The 25,685-nt window shown below is 37.0% G+C and overlaps 1 protein-coding gene and 1 non-coding gene across 3 annotated transcripts; both read right to left on the bottom strand.

Annotated features, from left to right (window-relative positions):
- Nucleotides 1-7,072: 7,072 nt before the first annotated feature.
- Nucleotides 7,073-7,178, bottom strand: LOC140828735 (small nucleolar RNA R71). Its single transcript, XR_012117302.1, has one exon. It is a non-coding gene; the product is annotated as a small nucleolar RNA R71 (small nucleolar RNA).
- Nucleotides 7,179-11,908: 4,730 nt separating this feature from the next.
- LOC140828428 (uncharacterized) lies at nt 11,909-22,822 on the bottom strand. Of its 2 annotated transcripts, XM_073191398.1 has the most exons (9): nt 22,730-22,822; nt 22,521-22,637; nt 21,331-22,436; nt 13,320-13,523; nt 13,126-13,233; nt 12,975-13,044; nt 12,789-12,896; nt 12,595-12,681; nt 11,909-12,097 (listed from the first exon to the last, which is right to left on the bottom strand). In XM_073191398.1, the coding sequence occupies exons 4-8, from the start codon at nt 13,505-13,507 to the stop codon at nt 12,595-12,597; spliced, it is 561 nt and encodes a 186-aa protein (XP_073047499.1). In that variant the 5' UTR covers nt 13,508-13,523; nt 21,331-22,436; nt 22,521-22,637; nt 22,730-22,822; the 3' UTR covers nt 11,909-12,097. The 2 variants fall into 2 exon arrangements, with proteins under 2 accessions (XP_073047499.1, XP_073047498.1); XM_073191397.1 differs by lacking the exons at nt 22,521-22,637; nt 22,730-22,822 and having other exon boundaries at nt 11,912-12,111; nt 21,331-21,928.
- Nucleotides 22,823-25,685: the final 2,863 nt, after the last annotated feature.

Here is a 25,685-nt window from a genome sequence, read left to right as displayed (position 1 = left end):
CATGAGGGCCTAGGGGAGGTTGGTTCGATGTTGGCTCGGGCTGGTTCGAAGATGGCTCATAGAAAACGTAAGTTGGTTCATAGGTTCCTTAGGTGGTTCGAGTTAGGGTCTCCTTTGAACTAAAATTTGATATGTAGCTCAACGGGGGTCAAGTCATGGTTCCCGAGGGCTAAATAAATATATAAAGTCTAAGTTTCAAGTTTGGGAATTTTACAATAAAGTTTGATTTAATCGTGGATTAAAACGCAATAATATGTTATAATTAAAGATTAAATTGAAAGTCATCTATTTAAGCTAAATAAAAATACGAGAAAATTAATGTAAGCTTAAATAATTATTTGGGATGATTTAGAGTCAACAAAATTAATAAAATGTTAAAATCGTGAAATTTTACGTCTAGGGCTAAAACGATAATTTTACACCCGAAAATTAGTAGACGTCATTGCAGTGCTTTGAATGCTGTTTTATATGTTAATATGATTATTTTAAATATTTATGAAATTTTATGATGAGACGTTAACGTTAAAAGACATGTTGCATGCTTGATTTAAAAGAAAAACGTTATATGTATGTTTAATTTTTATAAGTGATGAAAATACGAATTGTTGAAAGAAATGAAGTAATTGTGACTAATACGATGATAAACAGATATGTTTATACATAGGCCAACGCTCAATTGACGGGTGAGAGTGTCGCTGATGTCCCCACCGCCCAGTATTGTGGTTACAAGTAGATGGATTCATCACCCCAATACGAATACGAATACAATATTCACAATTAACGATCTGAATTCAACGAAAATGAATACATATATGAATATGATGAATATGAATATGTTTATGATGATATGAATAAGTTTATGATAATATGAAAATGTTTATGAATAAGTAGGCCCAATTACCCTTAAGCTTGCAAGCCCAAAACCAAAGTCCAATAACATGTTAATTAAATTATAAATAACTAAACCTAAATCATTTAACAGCATAATTCCACACCATGTCAGCCGTAACACACCACCCACACACACTTCAGAATTTTCAAAAAATAGGAGGAAGAAAAAGGCTTGTGTTATTCGTCGTCCAGTCGTCCAACGTCGCACCCTCGCTGAAGATCGTATATTCGAGCGTTATAAACGCAAAGACACATTCCTAAACTCTTTTAAAACATCATACAAATCATTATATGTTTGATTTAATTGTTTATGCAAGAAAAGTATTGGGTTCGATTATTTTACAGTATGACACAGATTTTAAACATTTTTACGATTGTTTTAAAAAAATCGTTATGAATCCAATGGATACGGTTCCAAAACATGATAAAATATGATTGATTATGAACAATACATGAAAAAATTTAAAGGAAATAAGTTGAAACAGCCGAGAGAAATGAAACATAGGAAAAATGGGTTTTATTTTGGTTGCACAAGAGTCATGTGGCTCGTTTCTCTGCATGGGTCATGGGGCTCGACCAGGTCTCGAGGAGGCTCTTGCAAGACGTGGGTCAGGGTCAGGGTCAGGGTCAGGAAGGTGCTAGGACCCCTTGCTCGTAGCTTTGGAGAAGTCTCGTGGAGCATGGACTCCTCACGTGAGCTGTGGGTTTGACAGCAGCCAAGGGAGATCGCTGCTGGGGCTTGGAAGAGTTAGGTAGGTCTTATAGGATCTAAGGATGATGGGCAAGGGATGGGCCAGGGGATGGAGCGGCTGGGCTGGCTGCTAGCACGAGAGAAGTGTGAGTGATCTCCAATACGCATGCAGCTGCTGTGCTTGGCTTGGTGGCTCGCTGCGCGGGGTCCAGGGCTTGGGCTGGTTTAGATAGGCTCTGGGTGTGGTCTAGTGATGGTTAGGGTCAGGTTGGCTCGGTGGTGGCTCGGCTGTAAGTGTCCTAGGTTGGCTAGGAGTCTTAGTGAAGAGGTAGCTCACGTCCAGAAATCTGGAGCTCGGTTGCAGGGCTGGTGAGCGAGCTAGGGTCTGGTTCTTTGGTTCAGGATTGGTTAAGAGGGTGCCTAGGTTTTGGCTTGAGGTGGCTCGGGCGTGGCTCGTGTAAATTGAGAGATGGCTCGGGTTGATCAGTTAAGGGTCATATTTCGAATTTAATAAGGAAAAAATTTGAACCATGGGTCCACGGGTGTGGTTCGTGGCTCAAAAATAGAATAAATAATAAAAATATTATGCTTATAATTTGGGGTCAAAATATTGAGTTTTGGATTTATCCGCGATAACGTTAATTAAAAAACTAATTGAAAAGCCTAGTTTTAAGTTTTATAAAATTATGAAAAATTATATTTAAGCTTAAATAATTATTTAGAATAATCTCATGTCATTAAAAGTGAAAAAAAAAGATAAATTCGAGAATTTCTACATCTAGGGGCAAAAACAGTTATTTTACAATTAGGAAAATACTTGGCAGCGTAACACATGTTAAATGATATAATATGATTTTAAATGATGATTTTGATGATAATATGTATTTTTATTATTTATTTTAAAAATGTGCAATTTATAATGTTTAAAATGTTTTTTTTTGGAAAGTTGTCTTATTCTATGATTTTTAAAGAAAAAGAAAAAAAATTTTGACGGATGTGAATTGACTGTGACAAAAGAAATGATATATGATATATGATTTTGTGGGGATGACTTGAGGGCCAAGGCTATAGAGGGAGCCCATATACGGGCCAAGGCCCTGAGAGACCCTGTGTACGGGCCAAGGCCCCAGAGGGACCCCGTGTATGGAAAAAGACCCAGAGGATCTCGACGATATTATTTCTATAGTAGAGTTTAATGCACACCTCCATGGACCATGTGGAGCTAAGACTGCAATCAACCAAATGATAAAAGCTAGTCACTTTCAAGGATCAAACTTCACCCAAAATGATATATGATTGAAAGTTTATGATAAAAATGATTCTTATGATATATGATTTATGATGAGGATTAAAGCTATTTTTAAAATGATTTATTTTTGTTGAAAGCTTATTTTAAATGATTTTTAAAGGATTCATTTATGCGTAAAGTTATTTTAAAATGATTTTACGATTTATGATTTAATTATGCTTAAATAATATTAAATGGTTTATTTATATTCAAAAGATTATTTTAAATAAAAGTATGATTTTTAAATGTATGTGATTGTATATGCATTATTTGCTATCTATGTTTAGAATGTGCTGAGTTTTTAGATTTACTAGATTTGTATGATGCATGATTTGATGATTTATGGGAGGCAGTGATGATTGATTGGATTGAGTGCATCAGTACACACACGAGGGCCTTTATGTTTCCGCCTAGAGATAGATTTATGATTTAAGGATTTATGTCAATTATTTATGTTAAAGATAATTTTTATTCTTTTTTTTATTGTTAACTGATCTTTGGAAAGGTCGATTTAGGATGTTTTGTTAGCTGATGATTTAGGATTTATTTTATGCATTTGAGATTTAGATTGTCAAATTATTATGATTCATGATTATGTTAAATTATTTTATTAGAATTTATGATTTAATATTAGAAAAAAAGTCGAGGTCGTTTCAGTTGGTATCAGAGCCAAGGTTTTCTCTGAAGGGTTGTGTACTGTCGCTTCGAGAAGCTCAAGAAGTCATGCCTCTAATATGTGAGTTTTTACTGCTTTATATTTTATATGCTTAAAAATCTTTTAAATATTTATATGATGCATGATATACATGTTAGTTTGATGCTGCATGAAAAATAATTAAATACATGTTGGGTAGTGGAATTGATGAATAACTTAAAAAGAATAGGGTGGAAGCACTACTTGAGCTGGATTTAGGAGTCGACTTTGGGAAAGTTTGGGTTAGAATTGAAATTTTCAAGATTTTGAGGAATGAATTGAAGAGTAAGATTTAAATTAGAGGTTAAGTTTGAGATGGATGAGGGACTCTAAGCTGTGCAATCATCAAGACAAGGAAAAAAAATTCGAGGATGACATTCTTTTTAAGTGAGGGAGAATTGTAACGTCCGAAAAAACAACCTACATAAACCACATGCATGCAAAATTATTTTGATTGCTTAATTATTTTATTTAATTGATTTTAAATGCTAGCATGATATTTATTATATGATTAAATGCATGATTGCATGATTAAATGATAATATGACTTGATTACATTAAATTAAGGATTTTACCCGAATATTCGATAATAAGTAGGGGAATGGAGACCGAGGACGATCAAGACAAGAATATTTATTTTTCATTAAATAATGGCAAGGCTTCTTAATATGATTTAATTTTTAAAAATTTTGGTGTTCGAATTATTTTACGAGTCAAACTCGATTTTTCCCGGGAAGCCGGTTTTTGGGCAAATAAGGAGTTTAAAAAGATAAAAAATATTATTTTATGGAAACTTATTTTATAAACTTTTATTATTTAATTAAATAAGTGATATTGAGCCCAATATAATTAATTTTAATAGGCCAATTACCCTTAAGCTTGCAAGTCCAAAACCAAAGCCCATTAATATGTTAATTAAATTATAAATAACTAAACCTAGGTCATTTAACACCACAATTCCACACCATATCAGCTGTAACACACGACCCACACACACTTCAGAATTTTATAAAAATAGGCGGAAGAAAAAGGCTTGTGTTCTTCGTCGTCCGATCGTCCAACGTCGCACCCTCGCCGAAGATCATATATTCGAGCGTTATAAAAGCAAAGACATGTTCCTAAACTCTTTTAAAACATCATAAAAATCATAATATGTTTGATTTCATTGTTTATGCATGAAAAATATTGGGTTCAATTATTTTAAGGTATGACACGGATTTTCAACATTTTTATGATTTTACGCTCGTTTTAAAAAAAATCATCATGAACCCAACGGATATGCTACTAAAACATGATAAAAAATGATTGATTATGAACAAAACATGACAAAATTTAAAGGAAATAAGCTGAAACAGCAGATAGAAATGAAACGTAGGAACAGTGGGTTTTATTTTGGTTGCACAAGAGTCATGTGGCTCGTTTCTTTGCATGGGGTCATGGGGCTTGATATAGGTGGATTTTACTTGTTTTTCATGACATGTTTTGTCCCATTGTTTTGCATTTATCGTTTAGATTGCATGCATTTTGTCACATTTTAGTTTATATTATGTTTTATTATTAATCATGTGTCTCGGTGTGAAAATGCAGGAGATAAATACAAAAATGAAGAAAAAAAGAATTATTTTGCGAAGGACTTCAGTCCGGGCGCACATTCACATCCGCCTGGGTGCCTGAGAGCTGTGATAAAATCAATTTTTGCGAAAGTCATCCGCCTGGGCGGAAACTTATGTCCGCCCGGGCGCGTCAAAGAAAAATGCAAATACAGAATCTGCGAAGACCATCCGCCCGGGCGGAAACTTATGTTCGCCCGGACGCGCCTGTATTTTTGGAAAAAATTGTGGACGATTCCTTTCCTTATTTTCTGGATATGGATGATATGGAAGGAGGAGGCACGAAATCAGAGGATTATTCAGACTTCATTGAGCAGCCGCGCAAACTTTGGAGAGGATTTTTGCGCGTGGATTGAAGATTCGAAGCTTTCCGAGCGTCGTTCTTCGCAATTTTCGTCAATCCTAGTATTTCTACTCTAATTTTGATCATTTAAACTTAGTTTTGTTTACTTCCACTATGAATTAAAGTAGCTAAACTTTATTATTTGCTGGGATTTTAGGGGATCCTACCCCTGAACTTTGATCTAATTAATTTATATTTCGATTGTTGCGTTATAGTTGATTATACTACTGTTTTATCGTGTTGTTAGAGCGTTAGCTAACTTTAACAACGTTTTTATATTGCGACTGAGTTCAAGAGAATAACTTGTGATAGGAACAAGTAGTATAATCCGTGGATCTACAATTTACATAGACATATGAAATTTGATACGCCGATAGTCATAGTCCTAAGGGTCGAAAACTAGGGGATTTCATAAATCGACATGCAATTCACTCTTGATAAATAATTAAAGACATTTAATTACTTCATTGAGTAGAATTAGTTTGGCATAGCTCGAGAGAGTGTGTTCAATTGAATAGGAAATCCTATCGGAAGCATATAATCAATATCGAACGAATTAATTAATTAACGAGAGGTAGGTGAACCGATATTCTCAACAAATTCATTTCTCATTGAATTTTAATCAACCATTTTTAGATATTATATTTCATTATTTAATTATTGAATCTTTTCATTTGCATGTTTATTCGAGCATAGTAGTACTAAAACAACCAATCAATTTTCGTTGCCAAAGATTTAATAACTGAAAATAATAATTATCAAACACAGTCTTCAGTGGAACGATACTCGTACTCACGTACATTATACTATTACTTGACATCGTGCACTTGCGATTAATTTTTGAGCATATAAAACCATATTTTTATTGAGGATTTCACAGTGCAAGTTTTGCTCGCTCAAGTTTTTGGCGCTGTTGCCGGGGACTGTTAATTCACAATTTTATTATGAGTTATTTTCTTTAGCATTGTTTCATTTTATTAAATTAACACTCCATATTCTGTTACAGATATCTCGTCCAGTGCATGCCAAAGTCACTTGACGTGGAGCTTGAGCAGTTGGACCCTGAAATTTGAAAGAACTTTCCGCAGGAGAAGACAACAGCAGAGACTGAAAGAACTGATGGAGAGGCATGAGAAGAATCATGAGGAGGAACACCATGATTCTAGACATGTTGAGATGCCACGCCGCATACCGATGTTGGAGTATGCCCAACCTTCTTTGGATGGAGCACGCCCCAGCATTGTGAGGCCTATGGTGCGGGAAAGCCACTTCGAAATCAAACCAGCTATAATTCAGATGATTCAGAACACAGTTCAGTTTGGAGGATCTGCAGTAGATGACCCAAACACGCACATCACAGATTTTCTTGAAATTTGTGACACTTTTAAATTTAATGGAGTTTCTGATGATGCTGTTAGGTTGCGTTTATTTCCTTTCTCCCTGCGTGATAAAGCTAAAGCATGGTTGAATTGTTTGCATGTAGGTTCGATCATCACATGGGAGGATATGGCAAAGGCATTTCTCATTAAATACTTTCCTCCATCTAAGACCATGAAGCTGCGGGCAGACATCACCACATTTGCTCAATTCGATCAGGAGTCTTTATATGAGGCATGGGAACACTTCAAAGATTTATTAAGAATATGTCCTCTTCACGAATTCCACTTGGGTTAGTCGTTCAAACCTTTTATTATGGCTTGCTTACTCTTAATCGTACTATGATAGATGCTGCTGCATGTGGAAGCCTATTGAGGAAGACTGCTGAAGAGGGATATGAGCTGTTGGAGGAGATGGCTGCTAGCAGCTATCATCCTCAATCTGAAAGGAACAACCAGCGAAGAAGTTCAAGAGTCAACCAGGTAACTGACCTTTCTGCTATTGCTGCACAACTTGATGTTTTGAACAGGAAATTAGACCGTTTGAATAGGGGTGGCACGGCTATGCGTCTTCAAGAGATAATCTGTGATAAGTGTGGAGGTGAACACTTTGTGAAGGACTGTCAAGATGACAATCCCTTCTATGTGCAAAATGAGGCACCGGTGAATCAAGTGGGAGTCCACAACCGTCCGAGGAATGATCCATATTCGAACACATATAACACTGGATGGAGTAACATCCCAAATTCTCATGGGGTGGTCAAAACAGTCAGAATCGACCACATGGAGGACAACCGTATGGAAAACAACCGATGTACAGGTCTGACCCTCCTCAAGAAGAAAAGTCCAATTTGGAGCAGATGATGTCTAAGTTCATTTCAGCCACCGATACTAGACTACAGAATCAAGATGGATCGATAAAGGGGCTAGAGAATCAGATTGGACAATTAGCGAAGATGATAGCAAGTAGAGAGCCAGACACCTTTCCAAGCAACACTGAGACTAATCCGAAAGAGCAAGTGAAAGCCATAGCATTGCGGAGTGGAAAAGTGCTTGAACAAGAGGAAAAAGAAAAAGAGGATCAAGGAAAAGAAGCGGTTGGTACGCACATAGGTAAGTGTTCTAACTCTACACCAGCACCCACTGCACAATCCAAAATTGTTATACCCCCTCCTTTTCCTGAAACATTGAAAATAACAAAACTTGATGCGCAATTCGGTAAGTTTCTTGAGGTATTTAAAAAATTGCACATCAATATTCTTTTGCTGATGCCTTGATGCAAATGCCGAGTTATGCTAAATTTCTAAAAGACATCTTAGCTAATAAGAAGAAGTTGGAGGATCACAAGACGGTAAAATTGACTGAGAATTGCTCTGCATTGGTACAAAATCAGATCCCACCAAAGCTAAAGGATCCAGGGAGTTTTTCTATCCCTTGCATGATTGGTGATGTTGTTCTTTCTAAAGCTTTATGTGATCTTGGTGCGAGCATTAATCTTATGCCTTTATCTGTATTCAGGAAACTTGGATTGGGCGAGCCTAAACTGACACAGATGTCCTTGCAACTAGCTGACGGATCCGTCAAACATCCACGAGGAGTCAAGGATGATGTGTTGGTGAAAGTAGGAAAGTTTACATTTCCTACAGATTTTGTGGTGCTTGACATGGAAGAGGATATGGAGATGCCTTTGATTTTAGGGAGACCATTCCTTGCAATGGCAAGGCCGTGATTGAAGTGCAAGAAGGGAAGTTGAGATTGAGAGTGGGAAAGGAAGAAATCACTTTTAATGTTTTTAACGCTCTTAATCACACTGCACACTAATGATTGTTTTATGGTTGATTCATCGGATTCACTTGTGTGTCAATTTCTACAGGATGCTATGAAGGACCCATTGGAAGCCACGCTCACCACTGAATTGAAGGAAGATGAACTTGATGAGGAAAAATCTGCAAGAGTGGCGTACTGTAATGCCAACCATCAATGGGAGCCAGAAAGGGTGAAATTGGAGGACATGGATTATCGAAGAGATTTGACCCCTCAGAAGTCAAGCATTGAGGAACCGCCAACACGTGAGATAAAACCACGGCCTCCACACCTGAAGTACGTGTACTTAGAGCGTACAAAGATAGCACCTGACAAGAGCATCAAGTCGAGAGAATTCAAAGAAGGTGAAGTGGTGCTGCTATACAACTCCAGGCTGCGCCTATTTCCTGGCAAGCTCAAGTCAAAGTGGACGGGCCCTAACATGATCATCAAGGTGTTTCCCTCGGGAGACATAACTATGAGAGATGAAAAAATTGAGCCATTCATAGTCAATGCTCAACGACTGAAGAAATATTTAGGTGGCACAAGGGAACGAAAAATTGGAGTCACTCGATTCCAAAACAATCAGAACTGAGGGGAACATGCAGTCTAGCTCTCGATTATAAATTGAGAACTAATTTCTTTCCCTCTTTTACTCATTTTAAGTCTATTTTTAGTTTGTGTTCGTATTATTCTATTTAAAAAAAGGGGGGGGGGGGGGAGGGAGGGGGAATGCCGTGAAGCTTCCGCCCGGGCGTGCTTCTTTATCAAAAAATTATGAATTTCTGTAAGGTTTCAGCCCGGACGGATATTTACATCTGCTCGGGCGCGCCCTTTTCAAAATTTTTTTTTAAAAAAATTATTCTTCCCATTTCAAACCTAGATGCCCCCTCGCTTTTTTTCGCCCCTCCTCTCTCAATCTCACTGCAATCACCTATTTTGTGCACATTTCAGGTACATTCTTGCATCTCTATCTTCACCAAGCATCAAGAAGTAATTTCTCCGGCCACCTGCATCTCTCCGGCCGCCGTGTCCAAGTACCGGCGAGCATTCTCTTGGCGACACACCCTCCTACTCCGAGCTTATTGTTCTTCAGAAATCATCATCAACGATGGCACTAGAAAAGGCTCGGATGCACCAGAGCCGGACGCCGATGTCCATTCCCAGAGGCGCACGAGGAGGATGATCATTGAGAGGGGAGTCACTTCTGTCCCTTCATCTTTTATTTCTTGCATTTTGTTTAGGTCATTTTATTTATTTCTATTTCTGTTGCATGCTTAGGTTATATTACACATATTTTGTTATGCACTGTCTGTCTCTTTTTCTATCGTCTGTTGCATTGGGGATAATGCTCGACTTTAGCATTGGGGGGTGGATGGGTGTTGTTTTATGTGTTAATTTTTGGTGTTTTGTTGGTTATATTTGTTGGCATTTAGTGTTAGTCATTTTTGCATTGGTGTGTGTCAGCCGACGGTGTTTGGAGTAGTACTTGTTAGCCAAGGATGATTAAGAAGTGATGAGACATGCCCTGTCTATCGTGTAATCGCACTTCTTTAGCACATACTGTGGTAAAGACATAAATTTTTATTTAAAACTTTGAATTTTCTTTGCACAAGAAGCATGCATGATAAGATGGTGAACATTTAAAACTAAAGTGGGGAACGAAGATGTTTGAAAGTGTGAATTGAGCTTGACTATATTCTCTCGAATCGAGGTAACTATCAGCAGCGAAAAGAAAAAAAAGATAGATGGAGATGTAAGGTGTGGGGGAGCCAAATAAAGGAATGAAATCCTATTGCTGGCTAAAGTTGGAGATGTAAGGTGTTGAAGAGCCGAATAAAGAATTAAATCCTATTCCTGGCTAAAAATGTAAAACACATGGATTTGAATCGGAGATGAAAGGTTCTAATATAGACCTTTTATTACTGTACTCCAATTCAGTTGAAAAAATAAAATGATAGAAAAATGGGCGCTGCTGGTGATTACTGAGTGCAAAGGAATAAATGAGAGTAAGATTTACACTAACAAACTGATTTAAATCTTTGACAATGGTTGAGAATGGACCCCTCTGTCATTTATGATGCTAGGACTAACGACACACACATACACGTTCAGGTTTTATTTGAAACAATGTCTAGACCAAGGGAAGTGCGAAGAATTGTGCGTTTACATTGATCGACAAGGGAATATGTTGAGTTTCGCTGAGGCTAGTTGATGACTATGAATTCACTGTCGAGCTACTTTGTGTCATATTCAAATTTTTCTTGTCACTTTTTTTGCTCGAGGGCGAGCAAAAAGTTAATATTGGGGGGTTGATATAGGTGGATTTTACTTGTTTTTCATCTCATGTTTTGTCCAATTGTGTTGCATTTATCGTTTAGATTGCATTCATTTTGTCACATTTTAGTTTATATTATGTTTTATTATTACTCATGTGTCTCGGTGTGAAAATGCAGGAGATTCATGAAAAAATGAAGAAAAAGGAATTATTTTGCGAAGGACTTCCGCCCGGGCGCACATTCACATCCGCCTGGGCGCCCGAGAGCTGTGATAAAATCAATTTTCGCGAAAGTCATCCGACCGGCACTACAACAAAAACGCCAAACGACAACGCATAAAATCCGTTGTCGTAGACCATTTAAAACTGTTGTAACTGAAGGCGTTGTTGAAAAGGTCTTCAACGACAACAGTTTTAAACCGTTGTCTTTTCTACCAACGACAACGGTTTTGCAACGGTGTTAAACCGTTGTAATTTCTACCAACGACAACGGTTTTTCAAGGGTTTTAAACCGTTGTCTTTTATACCAACAACAACGGTTTTGCAACGGATTTAAACCGTGGCATTATCTATCAACGACAACAGTTTCGCAAGAGTTTTAAACCGTTGTTATCTAGCACTATTGACAATAGTTTTGCAACAGTTTTAATCTGTTGTTATAATATATGAACGACCACAATTTCGCCACTTTTGAGACCGTTGTTTTTTGTAACAACGACAACGGTTTTGCAACATATTTTCTTCAATAGAATTAAAAACTGTTGTCGTTAATAATTTTTTTCATTAGGTAAAAACTTTGTATTAAATTTCTTTTAATTTACAATATATATATAATAATTAAAAATAACAATCGAAAACAAAATATTTACCACGTTAACTCCGTGACTGTGTTATATTCAAAATCCATCATCCAAAATATGCCAAACGATAAACAAAAATTTTACAAATTTGAATTTAGTATTGCAATGGACCTTGATACATGTTCATCATCAACGTGGCAATGTGGCAAAGTCCCACAATATCAAAATTTTCCAAACAGAAAATACGGATACATGCAATCTTTTGTCATCATCTGCCTCGATCTCAAAAAACCTCATCAACATTTATGCATCAAAACCTTCCCCTGCCATTTCATCCCTGCCATATAATCCACACATAGAAAGCCCATTAAAAACCCATGTAAGAGATGAGATTGCAAGCAAGACATGCACTGGAAACGCAACTAACACAAATGGTGCATAGAGACGAAAATAAATTCAATATATACTGAGGAAAATAGAAATTTCGGCATGACCTCCCCATAAATAGGACATCTCAAAAAATTTCCATCCAACACAAACAACATTTATATACTCGAAAGAAAGTCACAACATCAATTCACAAACGAATAACATTTAAGTTCTAAAGAATCTATATATTGAAGTAAATCATATTTTTCAGGACTTGATTGAAAGAAATAAAATTCCTAAAACTCTGAGGCATTTGCTCAGTCTTCAGTTCCATTCTTATGATGAGAAAGTAAGCTGGAAAAAATCAAAACACAAATAATATCACTATTCATAAAGCACTTATTCAGTTGGTTCATTGTAACACAAAGCACTTCATCAATACTTTGCACACCTATTCGTAAATATAGTCTTGTATGCATCCCGCCCACTCGGATCGCACTTCATCAATCTCTTCCTTGGAATACTCAGTTTTCATGAACTGTGAACAAACACAATGTTAATATTAGTAAAAAAACAATCAATAAAGACATTGAAAATGAGAAATACACATTGATTTGTGAATATTGAGAATATGTCGAATATTACAATTGAAGATATCGAGTTCTTCTCACTGGTAGCATTTTTTTCAATCATTGCTCTCATAAATCTCATAACATAAAAACCACATTGTTTCGAATCTGGTTGTCGTGGACCCTAATTTTAAAAAAAATTGTTAGTGATTGATACACAAATTGAAATAAACGTTAATTAATGACAAGTACACATGCATACCTTTACTACTTCCCATATAGCTTGTTTTTTCCCTTTCCTTTCCTTATTTGAATTAAACAATCTTACACTCCTGCATACATCATTAACAGTCAACATATGAGTGTTTTATTCACTGAATTAAATTTGACATAAAAACAAAATATTAACTTACATATCCACCACATATTTCCAGTCATCGTAACGGTTTCGATGACTAAGTGAATCCAACAAATAAACCATCTCCTTGTAAGGATCGATGACAGTGAGAATCCAATGATAACTACGCACAGAACACATAATTAGTGCATACAATTATATAAAATGTCAAGAAAATAAATTAAATTTGATATTGTAATTTTGACTCACCCAACATTATGTGGCACTAAAACTAGTTGATTTGTTGATGCAACACTTAGTCTTTCAGCCAAAACACTTGCTCTTTCATTCAAGTGTTCGATTTTAGCGTTTCTGTCAAGTTTGGATACATATGGCATGTATGGGATCGTGTGTGGATTGACAAATCTAAACTTGTCAGTCTTGTTGTCTTTTTTCATCTTTTTATACAGATGCCTACAATTTCCACCAGAATAATGCGAATATGATAAAATAATTAAGTTTATATATACAGCTTATGTGGGGACCCGGACGCTAATCACGATCTTAATCATCATTGGGACTAATAATCAATTATAAAACAGGGTCTAATTTTTATTTTTATTTTTTAAAATACAAAGCGGAAACGTAATGTAATTTACTCAAATTACATATTAAACATGAATATACATCTCAGTATAAAAATACAAGTCATGTACAACATACATTTATTCACTAGGGTTTAACAGCTAATATCAAGTGTCTAACCCTATCTCTAAATCAAGTCCGGCATCACCACGCTAAACTCGTCTTCTCTCATCCTCTTCTTGACCCTGATCCAGCCCCACCTGTTGTCATGCACACATACAAAACAAGACAACAGCCGGATAACTCCGGTGAGAATGAATCCCAGTATAAATCAACGAACATGCAATCATATAAAAACATATATAAAAGCATATATCAGTTATCATTAACATGTAGCAATTCAACAAACATGAATGATATAAAACTGTAAATCAACATGTCATATCAGACTCAACTCCACTGACGCGTCGTCTCAGACTCGACTCAACTGACGCGTCGTCTCAGACTCGACTCAACTCTATCCTAGGGATCCCGATGTCTGAATATAGGTATTATATCGAATCTCAGTCGATAGGAATGAATCAATCCCTAAACGGCATCGATATAATTCATATATCAGTGTCTGGGCGAATCAGCCGCAGAATTGACGACTCAGTCAATAACCTGACGAATCAGCCAGTAATTAGGCGAATCAGCCAAAAATCAGACAACTCAGCCTGTAATTAAGCGAATCAGCTTAAGTTTAGACGAATCAGTCAATAACCAGACGAATCAGCCGGTGACTAGGCGAATCAGCCTATGACTCAACGACTCAGTAGTCAATACATGCTTTGGCTATGAATCAATAGCCTACGAACATCAATCTCAGACATATAATGACTATAACTCCATAGTCTACAAACATCAATCTCATCAATTACAAGAATCAATGTAATAAACTAAGTATGTGATTTAGGGAGACTCGAGTCAAACCTCACTCGAGTTGTGCAATCCCAACTCAACATTAATTTATACCTGTCGTTATGTTATTCTGACTTTGTCGAAGTCTTGAACTCAAAGCCTGTCAATACTCAATCTGACAAGAACAATATCGAGGAGTATAATATCAATACACCACTCGAATCAATTCTGTTCTGCTCAATACTTAACCTAATTCAATATCGATGGCATAACGGTATAATATCAATATACCCAATAATACCATATCAATCTGATATTAATTCTAACATCTCATACTCGATATAATACCATTCTGATATCAATTCAACTTCAAAATTCATAACAATTCCTTATGGTATCTGTTCTTCAATCCGGTTTCGATTATACGATGTCTAACATGACAAGAACATCATATATGAATCATATCAGATTCTGACAAAACCATATTTTCAAATCATATCAAAACGTAGCAAAACTTACATCCAGTTGTAGCCTACGTTGCTAGGAACACAGTACCGCAATCGGATTCAAAATCCGACGGACGGATTGAAATAAAAATCGCAAAGCTATGCTTCGAACCCTTTTCTTCCGTTTCTTTTCTTCTGAATCATGAAGGATTTTTTGCATGTGTATATATATATATATATATATATATATATATATATAACCCTTTTCTTCCGTTTCTTTTCTTCTGAATCATGAAGGATTTTTTGCCTGTGTGTATATATATATATATATATATATATATATATATATATATATATACCACGTACATGCACAAAGACGAGTGGCACACCTGACACTCAACACGTCTCGCGCATATGCGCGACTTCCTCGGCGCATATGCGCGAGACCTTCGGGTCTCGTGCTTGGCTTGCTCGGCAGCTCGCGCATATGCGCGCCAATCTTCCGCGCATGTGCGCGAAGATTTCTTCGCAACTCTCGGCCACCCTCGCGCATGTGCGCGCCTTCTGCCGCGCATGTGCGCCACACTCTCTGGACCTCTCGCGCATGTGCGCGCATACAATCGCGCATATGCGCCAACCTTTCTGTTTGGCACCATGAGCTTCTGCCCTGCTCGCGCATATGCGCGCCTACTCTTCGCGCATATGCGCGAGACCTTCGGCTCTCGCACCCACGATTTCACAAACATACTCTTAATTCGTGTCCCGGTTAGTCCTTTAATACTCGTCTCGATTAAAAATCAATATTCGTAATTTGACACGATATTAATTCTTGGGCATTACATTTCTCCCCCTCTTAGATCTGAGTTCGTCCTCGGACTCACAAGTAATCACTTCAGATATATCAGAAAAAAAATGTATAACAGAGTTCAAATCAAACTCTCATTTCAATGAATCCATTCTGAAATCTCTTCTTGTATCAATCTCTGATTTCAAATCTGGAATAAGACTTCATGAAGTATATTATCATAATACTTCTCAATTTAAATCTGACAAAATCAATCTTGCCATGTGGGTTATACAACATCCGTATAAACCACTCTATAGTCTATAATGATTCAATACAGCCAACTATCATTAAATCTGCTGCTCCCGATCTAGGACATATTCACTCCTCAACCTCAAATACCAATCATCATCATCCGATGTTGGTTTATGACATCTGTTCTTTCTGAACTATCTTCATCTTCCTTCACATTTCTTCAAAAGAATTTGAAATCTGTAGTATTCACTGTATACTGTCCTGACTAAAACTATCTCATTACCCATCTGATAAGCTGATAGCTATTGTCATATCATGATACTAAATCATATCAAGTAGTGCTAACATCCAGCACTAAAGCTGTAAAAAAAAAATCTTCCAATCTCTGGCTCATACATTCTGACGGTCTGTCAATCTGTAAATTCATCTAAGAGAGAGTTCATGATATATTCTACCACAAGTACACAATCAATCAAAATCACAATCTGATATAATCTACTGTGGCATTCTGATCTTTCTGACCACTTTTCTGACATCAATCTGTGTCATTGGTCATGTTTGTACATAATCTGGTACAAACTGATAGCTATAGATTGAACAATCTGTCAATCTTAATCATATCATATTACACAATCTGTAAAAATGACGGTAATTTCATTACACAGGCTGTAGAAATGTACTCCCATTTCTATTTAGAATTTTACAATTCTGTAATAAATCTTCTAATTTCTATCTTTCTGTCTTTTCTGTTAGCAATTCAGACATATCAGTACAATTTCTGCCAACATTTCAATACATTTCTGACATTTCTGTTATAACTGATTTCATATGTCTATGTCTCAACTATCTGTCCGAATACAATACAGTCTCAATCATCAGACTGAACACTGAATCCATTAATGTAAGTTTCTGACACTATCTGTCCTTTCTGATTCGAATTATTTGATATACACAAATCAGTTAATAACATAAATTAAAGAAGAAATACCTACCTGGTATTCGACTCTGACTATTACTATCAAGCTTTGCTGTACAATTCTGACACATCTGATATCACAGAATAATCAATCTCATACAACATACAAAATCACGTATCTGTTACTCTGATCGACACTCTGTTTTGACTATCGATATTGAGTTCTAACCATTCTAATCAGCTTTTTGAACTGCTAACGTTTCAACATCAGCTCTGGTTCGGACGGTACAATGTAATCTCCATTGTCTACAATCTGTCTTAAACACTTATTCAGAATAATCATCAATATTCAATCCGATTCAAGGCTAAAATCAATCTCTCTAACTGAAATTAGATCTGAAGTCTTATCAGAGAAAACATCGAGAACTTTCTTATCATTGGTAAATCAGCCAATGATAGACTCAACTTCAGTAAATCAACTGAATACATAAGGAGTCATTCTGCTCCTTTCTGTAATAATCGAGTCATAGCTAGTACGAATATCAAAGGAATTCTCAGTCTAGAATTCTTATCTCAGGTCTGATTCTTACCATCTTTTGAAACTAATCTAGGGTAGCTATGTACTTGGTCAGCATATCAATATCAGTAATGCAGTTCTAAAATCATAGAACACCAGTACAATACCATCTACCACACAATCTAACTCGATCTCATTCTCATCCTACTGTAGTATACAAGATCTAACAGAAATCACTGATACAAGATCTTTTCTCAAGGAAAGAAACACTACTACAGTAAATAAATACTCAACAGATAATGCATGCATCAATGCAAATCTTTCAGAAATACAAATATGTGAAGCACCGGTATCCCTCAATACATATGCAGGATAATCAAACAAATCAGTTACCTGCAACCTTATTATCTGGTGCTTCCTGAGCCTGCTCCTCGGTCAAAGCAAATACTCTGGCCTGCTGTCTAGGAGGCTGGCCCACTGTCTGGCTTCCTCCTGGCCTTTGCTGTGACTGAGATGGTGCTGGCTGAAATGAAGGAACGGCAGTTGATCGTCTACTCCACTGTGCCGCTGATCCAGATGCTTCGGTTCCCTGGGATCTTTGGGAACCCTTCTGTGGACACACTCTAGAAAAATGTCCCTGTTGCTTGCAGAAGTGGCAGCTACCAAGTATTCCTTGGCATTGCTCAGTGGAATGTCTCCCTCCACAATTTCCGCAGTAAACACCAGTATAACTCTGCTGAGAACCACTAAAGCTAGAAGAAATGCCGCCAGACTTCTTAAACTGCTTTCCTCTAGCCTTCAGAAAATTTTTCGTTCCACCACTGCTACTGCCACTCTCGAATCGGGGAAGTGGTTGCTGTGGTCTCGACACTGGAGGAACAAATTCAGCTCCTCTCTGCCTTATCAGGCCCGCTTCAGCGCCCTTTGCTCTATTCATGGCATCAGCAAAGTTATTCGGTCGTCCTGTGTTCACCAAGGTAAATATATCGGGATTCAAGCCATTGATGAACTGATCGGCAACGGCTTCGTCATTTTCAGACACATGAGGAGCAAACTTCAACAAGGTAGAGAACTTTGTCACATATTCTTCAATGTTCAGCTGACCCTGTCTCAAATTGGCAAACTCCGCTCCCTTGTCTTTTCTGTACGATATTGGGAAAAATCTCTGATAAAACTCAGTTTTAAATACATCCCAAGTAATAATCGTACCTCGTTGCTCCAAGACTCTCTTCATCGTAATCCACCAGCTTTGTGCAACATCCAGCAACTGGTGTCCAATCAATTTAATCCGGCGCTTATCACTGTACTCCAGTGAATCAAACAGCAACTCAATGCTACCTAACCAACTCTCACACTCGACTGATGTCTCAGTACCCATCAGAGTGGGTGGTTTGAATGACTGAAACCTCTTCAGCAAGGTTTCCATTGGAGTCAGTGTTACATCCATTGGAGGATTCGATGTACTACCCTGTTCTGGAATTCGTCTAGGAGGCATATCTGAAACTCAAAAGGATTAGTAATCCAATCCAACAAACCTGTTTCAATTGAGTCTCTCCTCCGATCATCTTACTGCTGATCGAGAATCAATTCAGATTCGTTCCCAATAATACATATTACAAAATCAAATCAGATAAGTCAAGTAACATGTATTATATAACGCAGCAAGACATGCTAGCATTCAAAAGCAGGAAAGAAAACCTCAATCTACCCCGCTCACTAGCCTCTTCTATCTCAATCTAAAGAATCTACAGTTCTGGTACCTACAGCTCTGATACCACCTGTTGTGGGGACCCGGACGCTAATCACGATCTTAATCATCATTGAGACTAATAATCAATTATAAAAGAGGGTCTAATTTTTTTTTTTTAAAATACAAAGCGGAAACGTAATGTAATTTACTCAAATTACATATTAAACATGAATATACATCTCAGTATAAAAATACAAGTCATGTACAACATACATTTATTCACTAGGGTTTAACAGCTAATATCAAGTGTCTAACCCTATCTCTAAATCAAGTCCGGCATCACCACGCTAAACTCGTCTTCTCTCATCCTCTTCTTGACCCTGATCCAGCCCCACCTGTTGTCATGCACACATACAAAACAAGACAACAGCCGGATAACTCCGGTGAGAATGAATCCCAGTATAAATCAACGAACATGCAATCATATAAAAACATATATAAAAGCATATATCAGTTATCATTAACATGTAGCAATTCAACAAACATGAATGATATAAAACTGTAAATCAACATGTCATATCAGACTCAACTCCACTGACGCGTCGTCTCAGACTCGACTCAACTGACGCGTCGTCTCAGACTCGACTCAACTCTATCCTAGGGATCCCGATGTCTGAATATAGGTATTATATCGAATCTCAGTCGATAGGAATGAATCAATCCCTAAACGGCATCGATATAATTCATATATCAGTGTCTGGGCGAATCAGCCGCAGAATTGACGACTCAGTCAATAACCTGACGAATCAGCCAGTAATTAGGCGAATCAGCCAAAAATCAGACAACTCAGCCTGTAATTAAGCGAATCAGCTTAAGTTTAGACGAATCAGTCAATAACCAGACGAATCAGCCGGTGACTAGGCGAATCAGCCTATGACTCAACGACTCAGTAGTCAATACATGCTTTGGCTATGAATCAATAGCCTACGAACATCAATCTCAGACATATAATGACTATAACTCCATAGTCTACAAACATCAATCTCATCAATTACAAGAATCAATGTAATAAACTAAGTATGTGATTTAGGGAGACTCGAGTCAAACCTCACTCGAGTTGTGCAATCCCAACTCAACATTAATTTATACCTGTCGTTCTGTTATTCTGACTTTGTCGAAGTCTTGAACTCAAAGCCTGTCAATACTCAATCTGACAAGAACAATATCGAGGAGTATAATATCAATACACCACTCGAATAAATTCTGTTCTGCTCAATACTTAACCTAATTCAATATCGATGGCATAACGGTATAATATCAATATACCCAATAATACTAATATCATTCGATTATACGATGTCTAACATGACAAGAACATCATATATGAATCATATCAGATTCTGACAAAACCATATTTTCAAATCATATCAAAACGTAGCAAAACTTACATCCAGTTGTAGCCTACGTTGCTAGGAACACAGTACCGCAATCGGATTCAAAATCCGACGGACGGATTGAAATAAAAATCGCAAAGCTATGCTTCGAACCCTTTTCTTCCGTTTCTTTTCTTCTGAATCATGAAGGATTTTTTGCATGTGTATATATATATATATATATATATATATATATATATATATATATATATATATATATATATATATATATATATATATATATATATATATATATATACCACGTACATGCACAAAGACGAGTGGCACACCTGACACTCAACACGTCTCGCGCATATGCGCGACTTCCTCGGCGCATATGCGCGAGACCTTCGGGTCTCGTGCTTGGCTTGCTCGGCAGCTCGCGCATATGCGCGCCAATCTTCCGCGCATGTGCGCGAAGATTTCTTCGCAACTCTCGGCCACCCTCGCGCATGTGCGCGCCTTCTGCCGCGCATGTGCGCCACACTCTCTGGACCTCTCGCGCATGTGCGCGCATTCAATCGCGCATATGCGCCAACCTTTCTGTTTGGCACCATGAGCTTCTGCCCTGCTCGCGCATATGCGCGAGACCTTCGGCTCTCGCACCCACGATTTCACAAACATACTCTTAATTCGTGTCCCGGTTAGTCCTTTAATACTCGTCTCGATTAAAAATCAATATTCGTAATTTGACACGATATTAATTCTTGGGCATTACAGCTTAAGTGGTCAACAAACAAAAGAAGAAGACTTACTACATGTACACAACAATACAATTGGCATATATTGGATCCAAACTATAGAAAGGAATGATGTCTTCAAGGTGCAGAAGTAGTTCGTAACTCTCGTCAAATAAATCATGATCAAAAAGCAGTGATAAACTTTGTTCATCGGTTAGAGCACTTTTACAATAACAATACAAAAGATGTAAAGATCTTGGCACACTTGAAGACAAACCAATCTTATTTCTGTGGTCGACAATTTTCTTCTTTTGAAGCTTCTAAACATTGCAAATGTACATATGTTAGCTGCAATATTGAATTATTTATGATACTTTAAATTTAAATATAAATTGACATTTACCTCATCTTGAATTACTACGAAGTGTGCTGGCCAAGCTACATGTGTTCCAACAGCATCACCAACAGTATCACATTCGTTTGGAATTGGAAATGGCAAATGTGCTAATTTGTCCAAAGCATTATCAATGGATACGTGCATGCAAGTAATGGTTGATGGAACACCATGAAATAATTTATCATCCGCATTGACTTGGACAATTGTACCGTAGGCAACAATGTTGGTCCTAGAGTCCAATGCCAATGCAACCGGCTTGCCCAAGAAGACAAATAATCATGTTATAAATTGATACAAATCATAGTCATGGACAATTGCAATAATCAAATACCTGCAGAAACTAAGCATTGCTCAAAGTTTTCACGTCATCATCATGCGAAGTTGCATAGTTCGAGACACTCTTTTTTATTTTATCGTCACTCATGGGATGCAACTTTACTGAGCAACTACCTTTTTCTTCAATGTCAAAGTTGCTTGCACTCTTTTTGAACATTTCTTCAAGTCTCTGTATGCGTGCATCTTGATCTAATATGCGTGCATCTTGTTCTGAGATTAATATCTTCGCCTCTATCAACTCCTTTGTTTGATTAAGAAATATATGGTCATCACCAAAAGGACTTTTCCATACTCTACCAATATTAAAGTAGATGCTTGGAGTGATATGACCTCCAACACCTCTCACACGACCAGAATGTTCATATGAATCCAGTGCTTTCATAAGTATATCATTTTTTTCCTCTTCATATTGCAACGTACCCTCGATTTTTTGTTGCACATAACCATCCTCTCATGCACAAAAGAACAAGATAATTACTAAAAATAGTGATAATTAATAAAAATTATTCATTTTCATGTATTGTTTGCTTACAATCTTTTCTATTGCCGATTTAAACTCATCGCCTTCACATTGACCCTTCTTATTGACCCGTCCTTTCTTCCACATAATTGCTCGATTTATATCATCATCGTCACATAACTCATCTGCCTACAAACAATATGTATGTTATCAACAAATTTAAAAATCACATATCACGGACTTAGTAAACTTTCCGAATTAACTTAGTTTCTCATACTTACTATTTCGTCGGCGAAACGTGCATATCCTTTGCGAGACATATGATGGGGGTATATGTTTTGCTTTCTTCTCTTCTTTTGTTCATCACGCAATTTTTAGTTAATTGAAAATTGCCCATATATATCATATGTCAATAGAAATAATTTGTTATGGTCTACTAATTTGAAAATATCAATTTAAGAATCTTACCATGAAGTCATCAGACAAGCGACCGATTACAAATGAACTCCAATCATCTCGTGTAATACCAAACCCAGTAGGTGGTTCTTTCAAATCCTCAGTGTTATCCCGCCTGGTAAGAATGAACTTTTGATTGAGAAAAGCTTTAAAATGTCGCCCCTTGTTATTTGCAGAGTTCAGACATCCCTTCTTCCAGCTTTGATCAACATTGTACGTCAGCTGTAGAAGTCATATTAACCCATAACATTAAACATATCATAACCATATGAAAAATAATTAAAATAGTCAAAACATTATAACTTACATTAACCGATTCCCATATTAAATCTTTGACATCATTTGGAACCATTTTCCAAGTTTGATAATTTATCTTTACCTTTTCTCGAACAAGAACTCCAATATAACTTTGCATCTCACCTGAAAATTCTCCAACTAGATGTCCCAATTTATTGAACCTCACATCCTTTCTGATTCCATGAACCCTTTGCCTAACAAGCCTATCCAAACGTGTGCGACCTCTAGATGATTTTGTTGTTTCCGTCTCTGTAGATTCCAAAACTGTTTTGCCCCCACAACGATTGTCATTGGCAGAATATGCAGTATTCTGTTAAGGCTTCTCGTTCTTTGACATCCTGCAAGCATTTACAATTTGTTAGGCAATCAGAAAAATGCATTATGCAACACATGTCATAAAAATATTAGTACTCAGTTCTTTATTTTTCTTTCTACATGAAAATGTAATATGCAGAACAGTAAAGGGATGTAACCTATTATGTTGGTTCAAGTCATTTAGGATTGTACTTAATTATTGTCAACCCAATACCCATCACAATCTTCACGAATGGATGGCGGTTCATTTTCATCTATTCCATCAACATCCATTGATATAAACCCTCGTGTAAAACATTGATAGTGGGATACATCATTCTCTAATTCATCACCATTCATGTAGTGAATATACTCTCTTGTGGGACTTGCAAGTACAACATGCCATGAAGGATCTTGAGGATCTTCAATGTAAAACACCTGCTTTGCTTGACTGCCCAAGATAAGAGAGTCAGACTTGAATCCAATTCTCTTCAGGTTTACCAACGTGAAACCAAGATCATCAACTTTAATACCGTTAATATTCTCAACCCAATTACATTTAAACATTGGAATTTGAAACATTTGGTAATCAAGTTCCCATATTTCTTGAATAACTCCGTAAAAAATCATGTCTGACACAACTGGATTTTTATCCTTTGCACTAGCAACTTGCATTGTCGTTGCCACTAAGCTTACTCCGGAATTTTGCACAACTCGTACATTATCTCGCTCTTTTGTATGATAAGTGACCCAATCAATCAAATAACTAGAGTACTTCAACACTTGTTTGCTAGGTCCGCGCGCTACCCACTTCAATCTTTCTGAAATTTCACGAGTGGAATTGCCAACTGCACTTGCAACCTATATTTCACAAAGTGCTAAACTTTAACCCTAAGTTTTAAAAAAACTCCATGATACTGATATTTAGACAACTTACAGTATCACGTAACCAGTTAATAAAGGTTCGGTTATGCTCATCTTGTAACCACCTTTTGGACTTTGCTTTATGGGGAAATTTTGCATCCAAAAATGTCATGTGTTCCCTGATGAAATGATTAAGGAAAAGTTAACCAATTGAATGTAAAAGAATAGCAAAAAAGTATTACCAAGTCAAAGAAATTACTCGATATGAGGCTCAACGTCAACATCATTTTCCAGTAGATAACGATGTGCTTGATTCAACTCATCATCACTAGTGTAGTGCATTACTGAACCAGACAGAGGCTTAGTGAGTTGTACTCTCCGATGCATTGATGGGATACCAATTGTATCTACACTAGACATGTCGTCCGAGAAAAATTCCATAGCCTCTTCAGCAATATAACGTTCGGCTATACACCCTTTAGGCCGATTGCGATTTTGCACATAGCCTTTCAATATCTTCATGAATCTTTCAAATGGATACATATGCCTAAACAAAACCGGTCCACACAATTTTATCTCGCGTACAAGATGAACGGTCAAATGAATCATTATATCAAAAAAAGATGGGGGGGAATATTTCTCCAGTAAACACAATATCATCACAATCTCTCTTTGTATCTCATCCAACTTTGAGACATCTATCAATTTATTGTATAACAAATTGAAGAACCCACACAACCGAGTGATAGTATCTCTAACATGTTTAGGTAGGACACCACGTATGGCCACTGGAAGCAATTGTTGCATCAAAGTGTGATAGTCGTGTGACTTAAGGCCAACAAGTTTCAAGTCCTTCATCGACACGAGGTTTTTAATATTAGATGAGTAACCAGTAGGGACCTTTATTCCAAACAGAGAATTGAAAATTTTTCTTTTCTCAGACTTGCTTAGTGTATAACAGGCTGCTGGTAAATACGTTCTTTTCTCCCCCATCTTTGGTATCAAATCAGTCCTCAAATTCATCTCCATGAGATCTAGTCTTGCTGCAACTCCATCCTTCGTTTTTCCTGGAATGTCAAGTAACGTACCGATGAGACTTTCACAAACATTTTTTCCAATATGCATCACATCAAGAACATTTCGAACATGTAGATGTTTCCAATACTCAAGTTCTAAGAATATAGATTTCTTTTTACAACATGATTTCTCATCACCTTCCTTCAACTGAAGCTTCCCACTCATTTTTCCCAGACGATAACTAATTCTTTCAACTCTTTCTAAAACTTCATGCCCAGTTAATGGTTTTGGTGCGAGTTTAAACTATTG

Source organism: Primulina eburnea, chromosome 3, assembly GCF_022965805.1.
Source record: "Primulina eburnea isolate SZY01 chromosome 3, ASM2296580v1, whole genome shotgun sequence".
Taxonomy (NCBI): domain Eukaryota; kingdom Viridiplantae; phylum Streptophyta; class Magnoliopsida; order Lamiales; family Gesneriaceae; genus Primulina; species Primulina eburnea.
The sequence above is the reverse complement of the archived record's forward strand: the minus strand, read 5'-3'. Positions and strand labels throughout refer to the sequence as shown.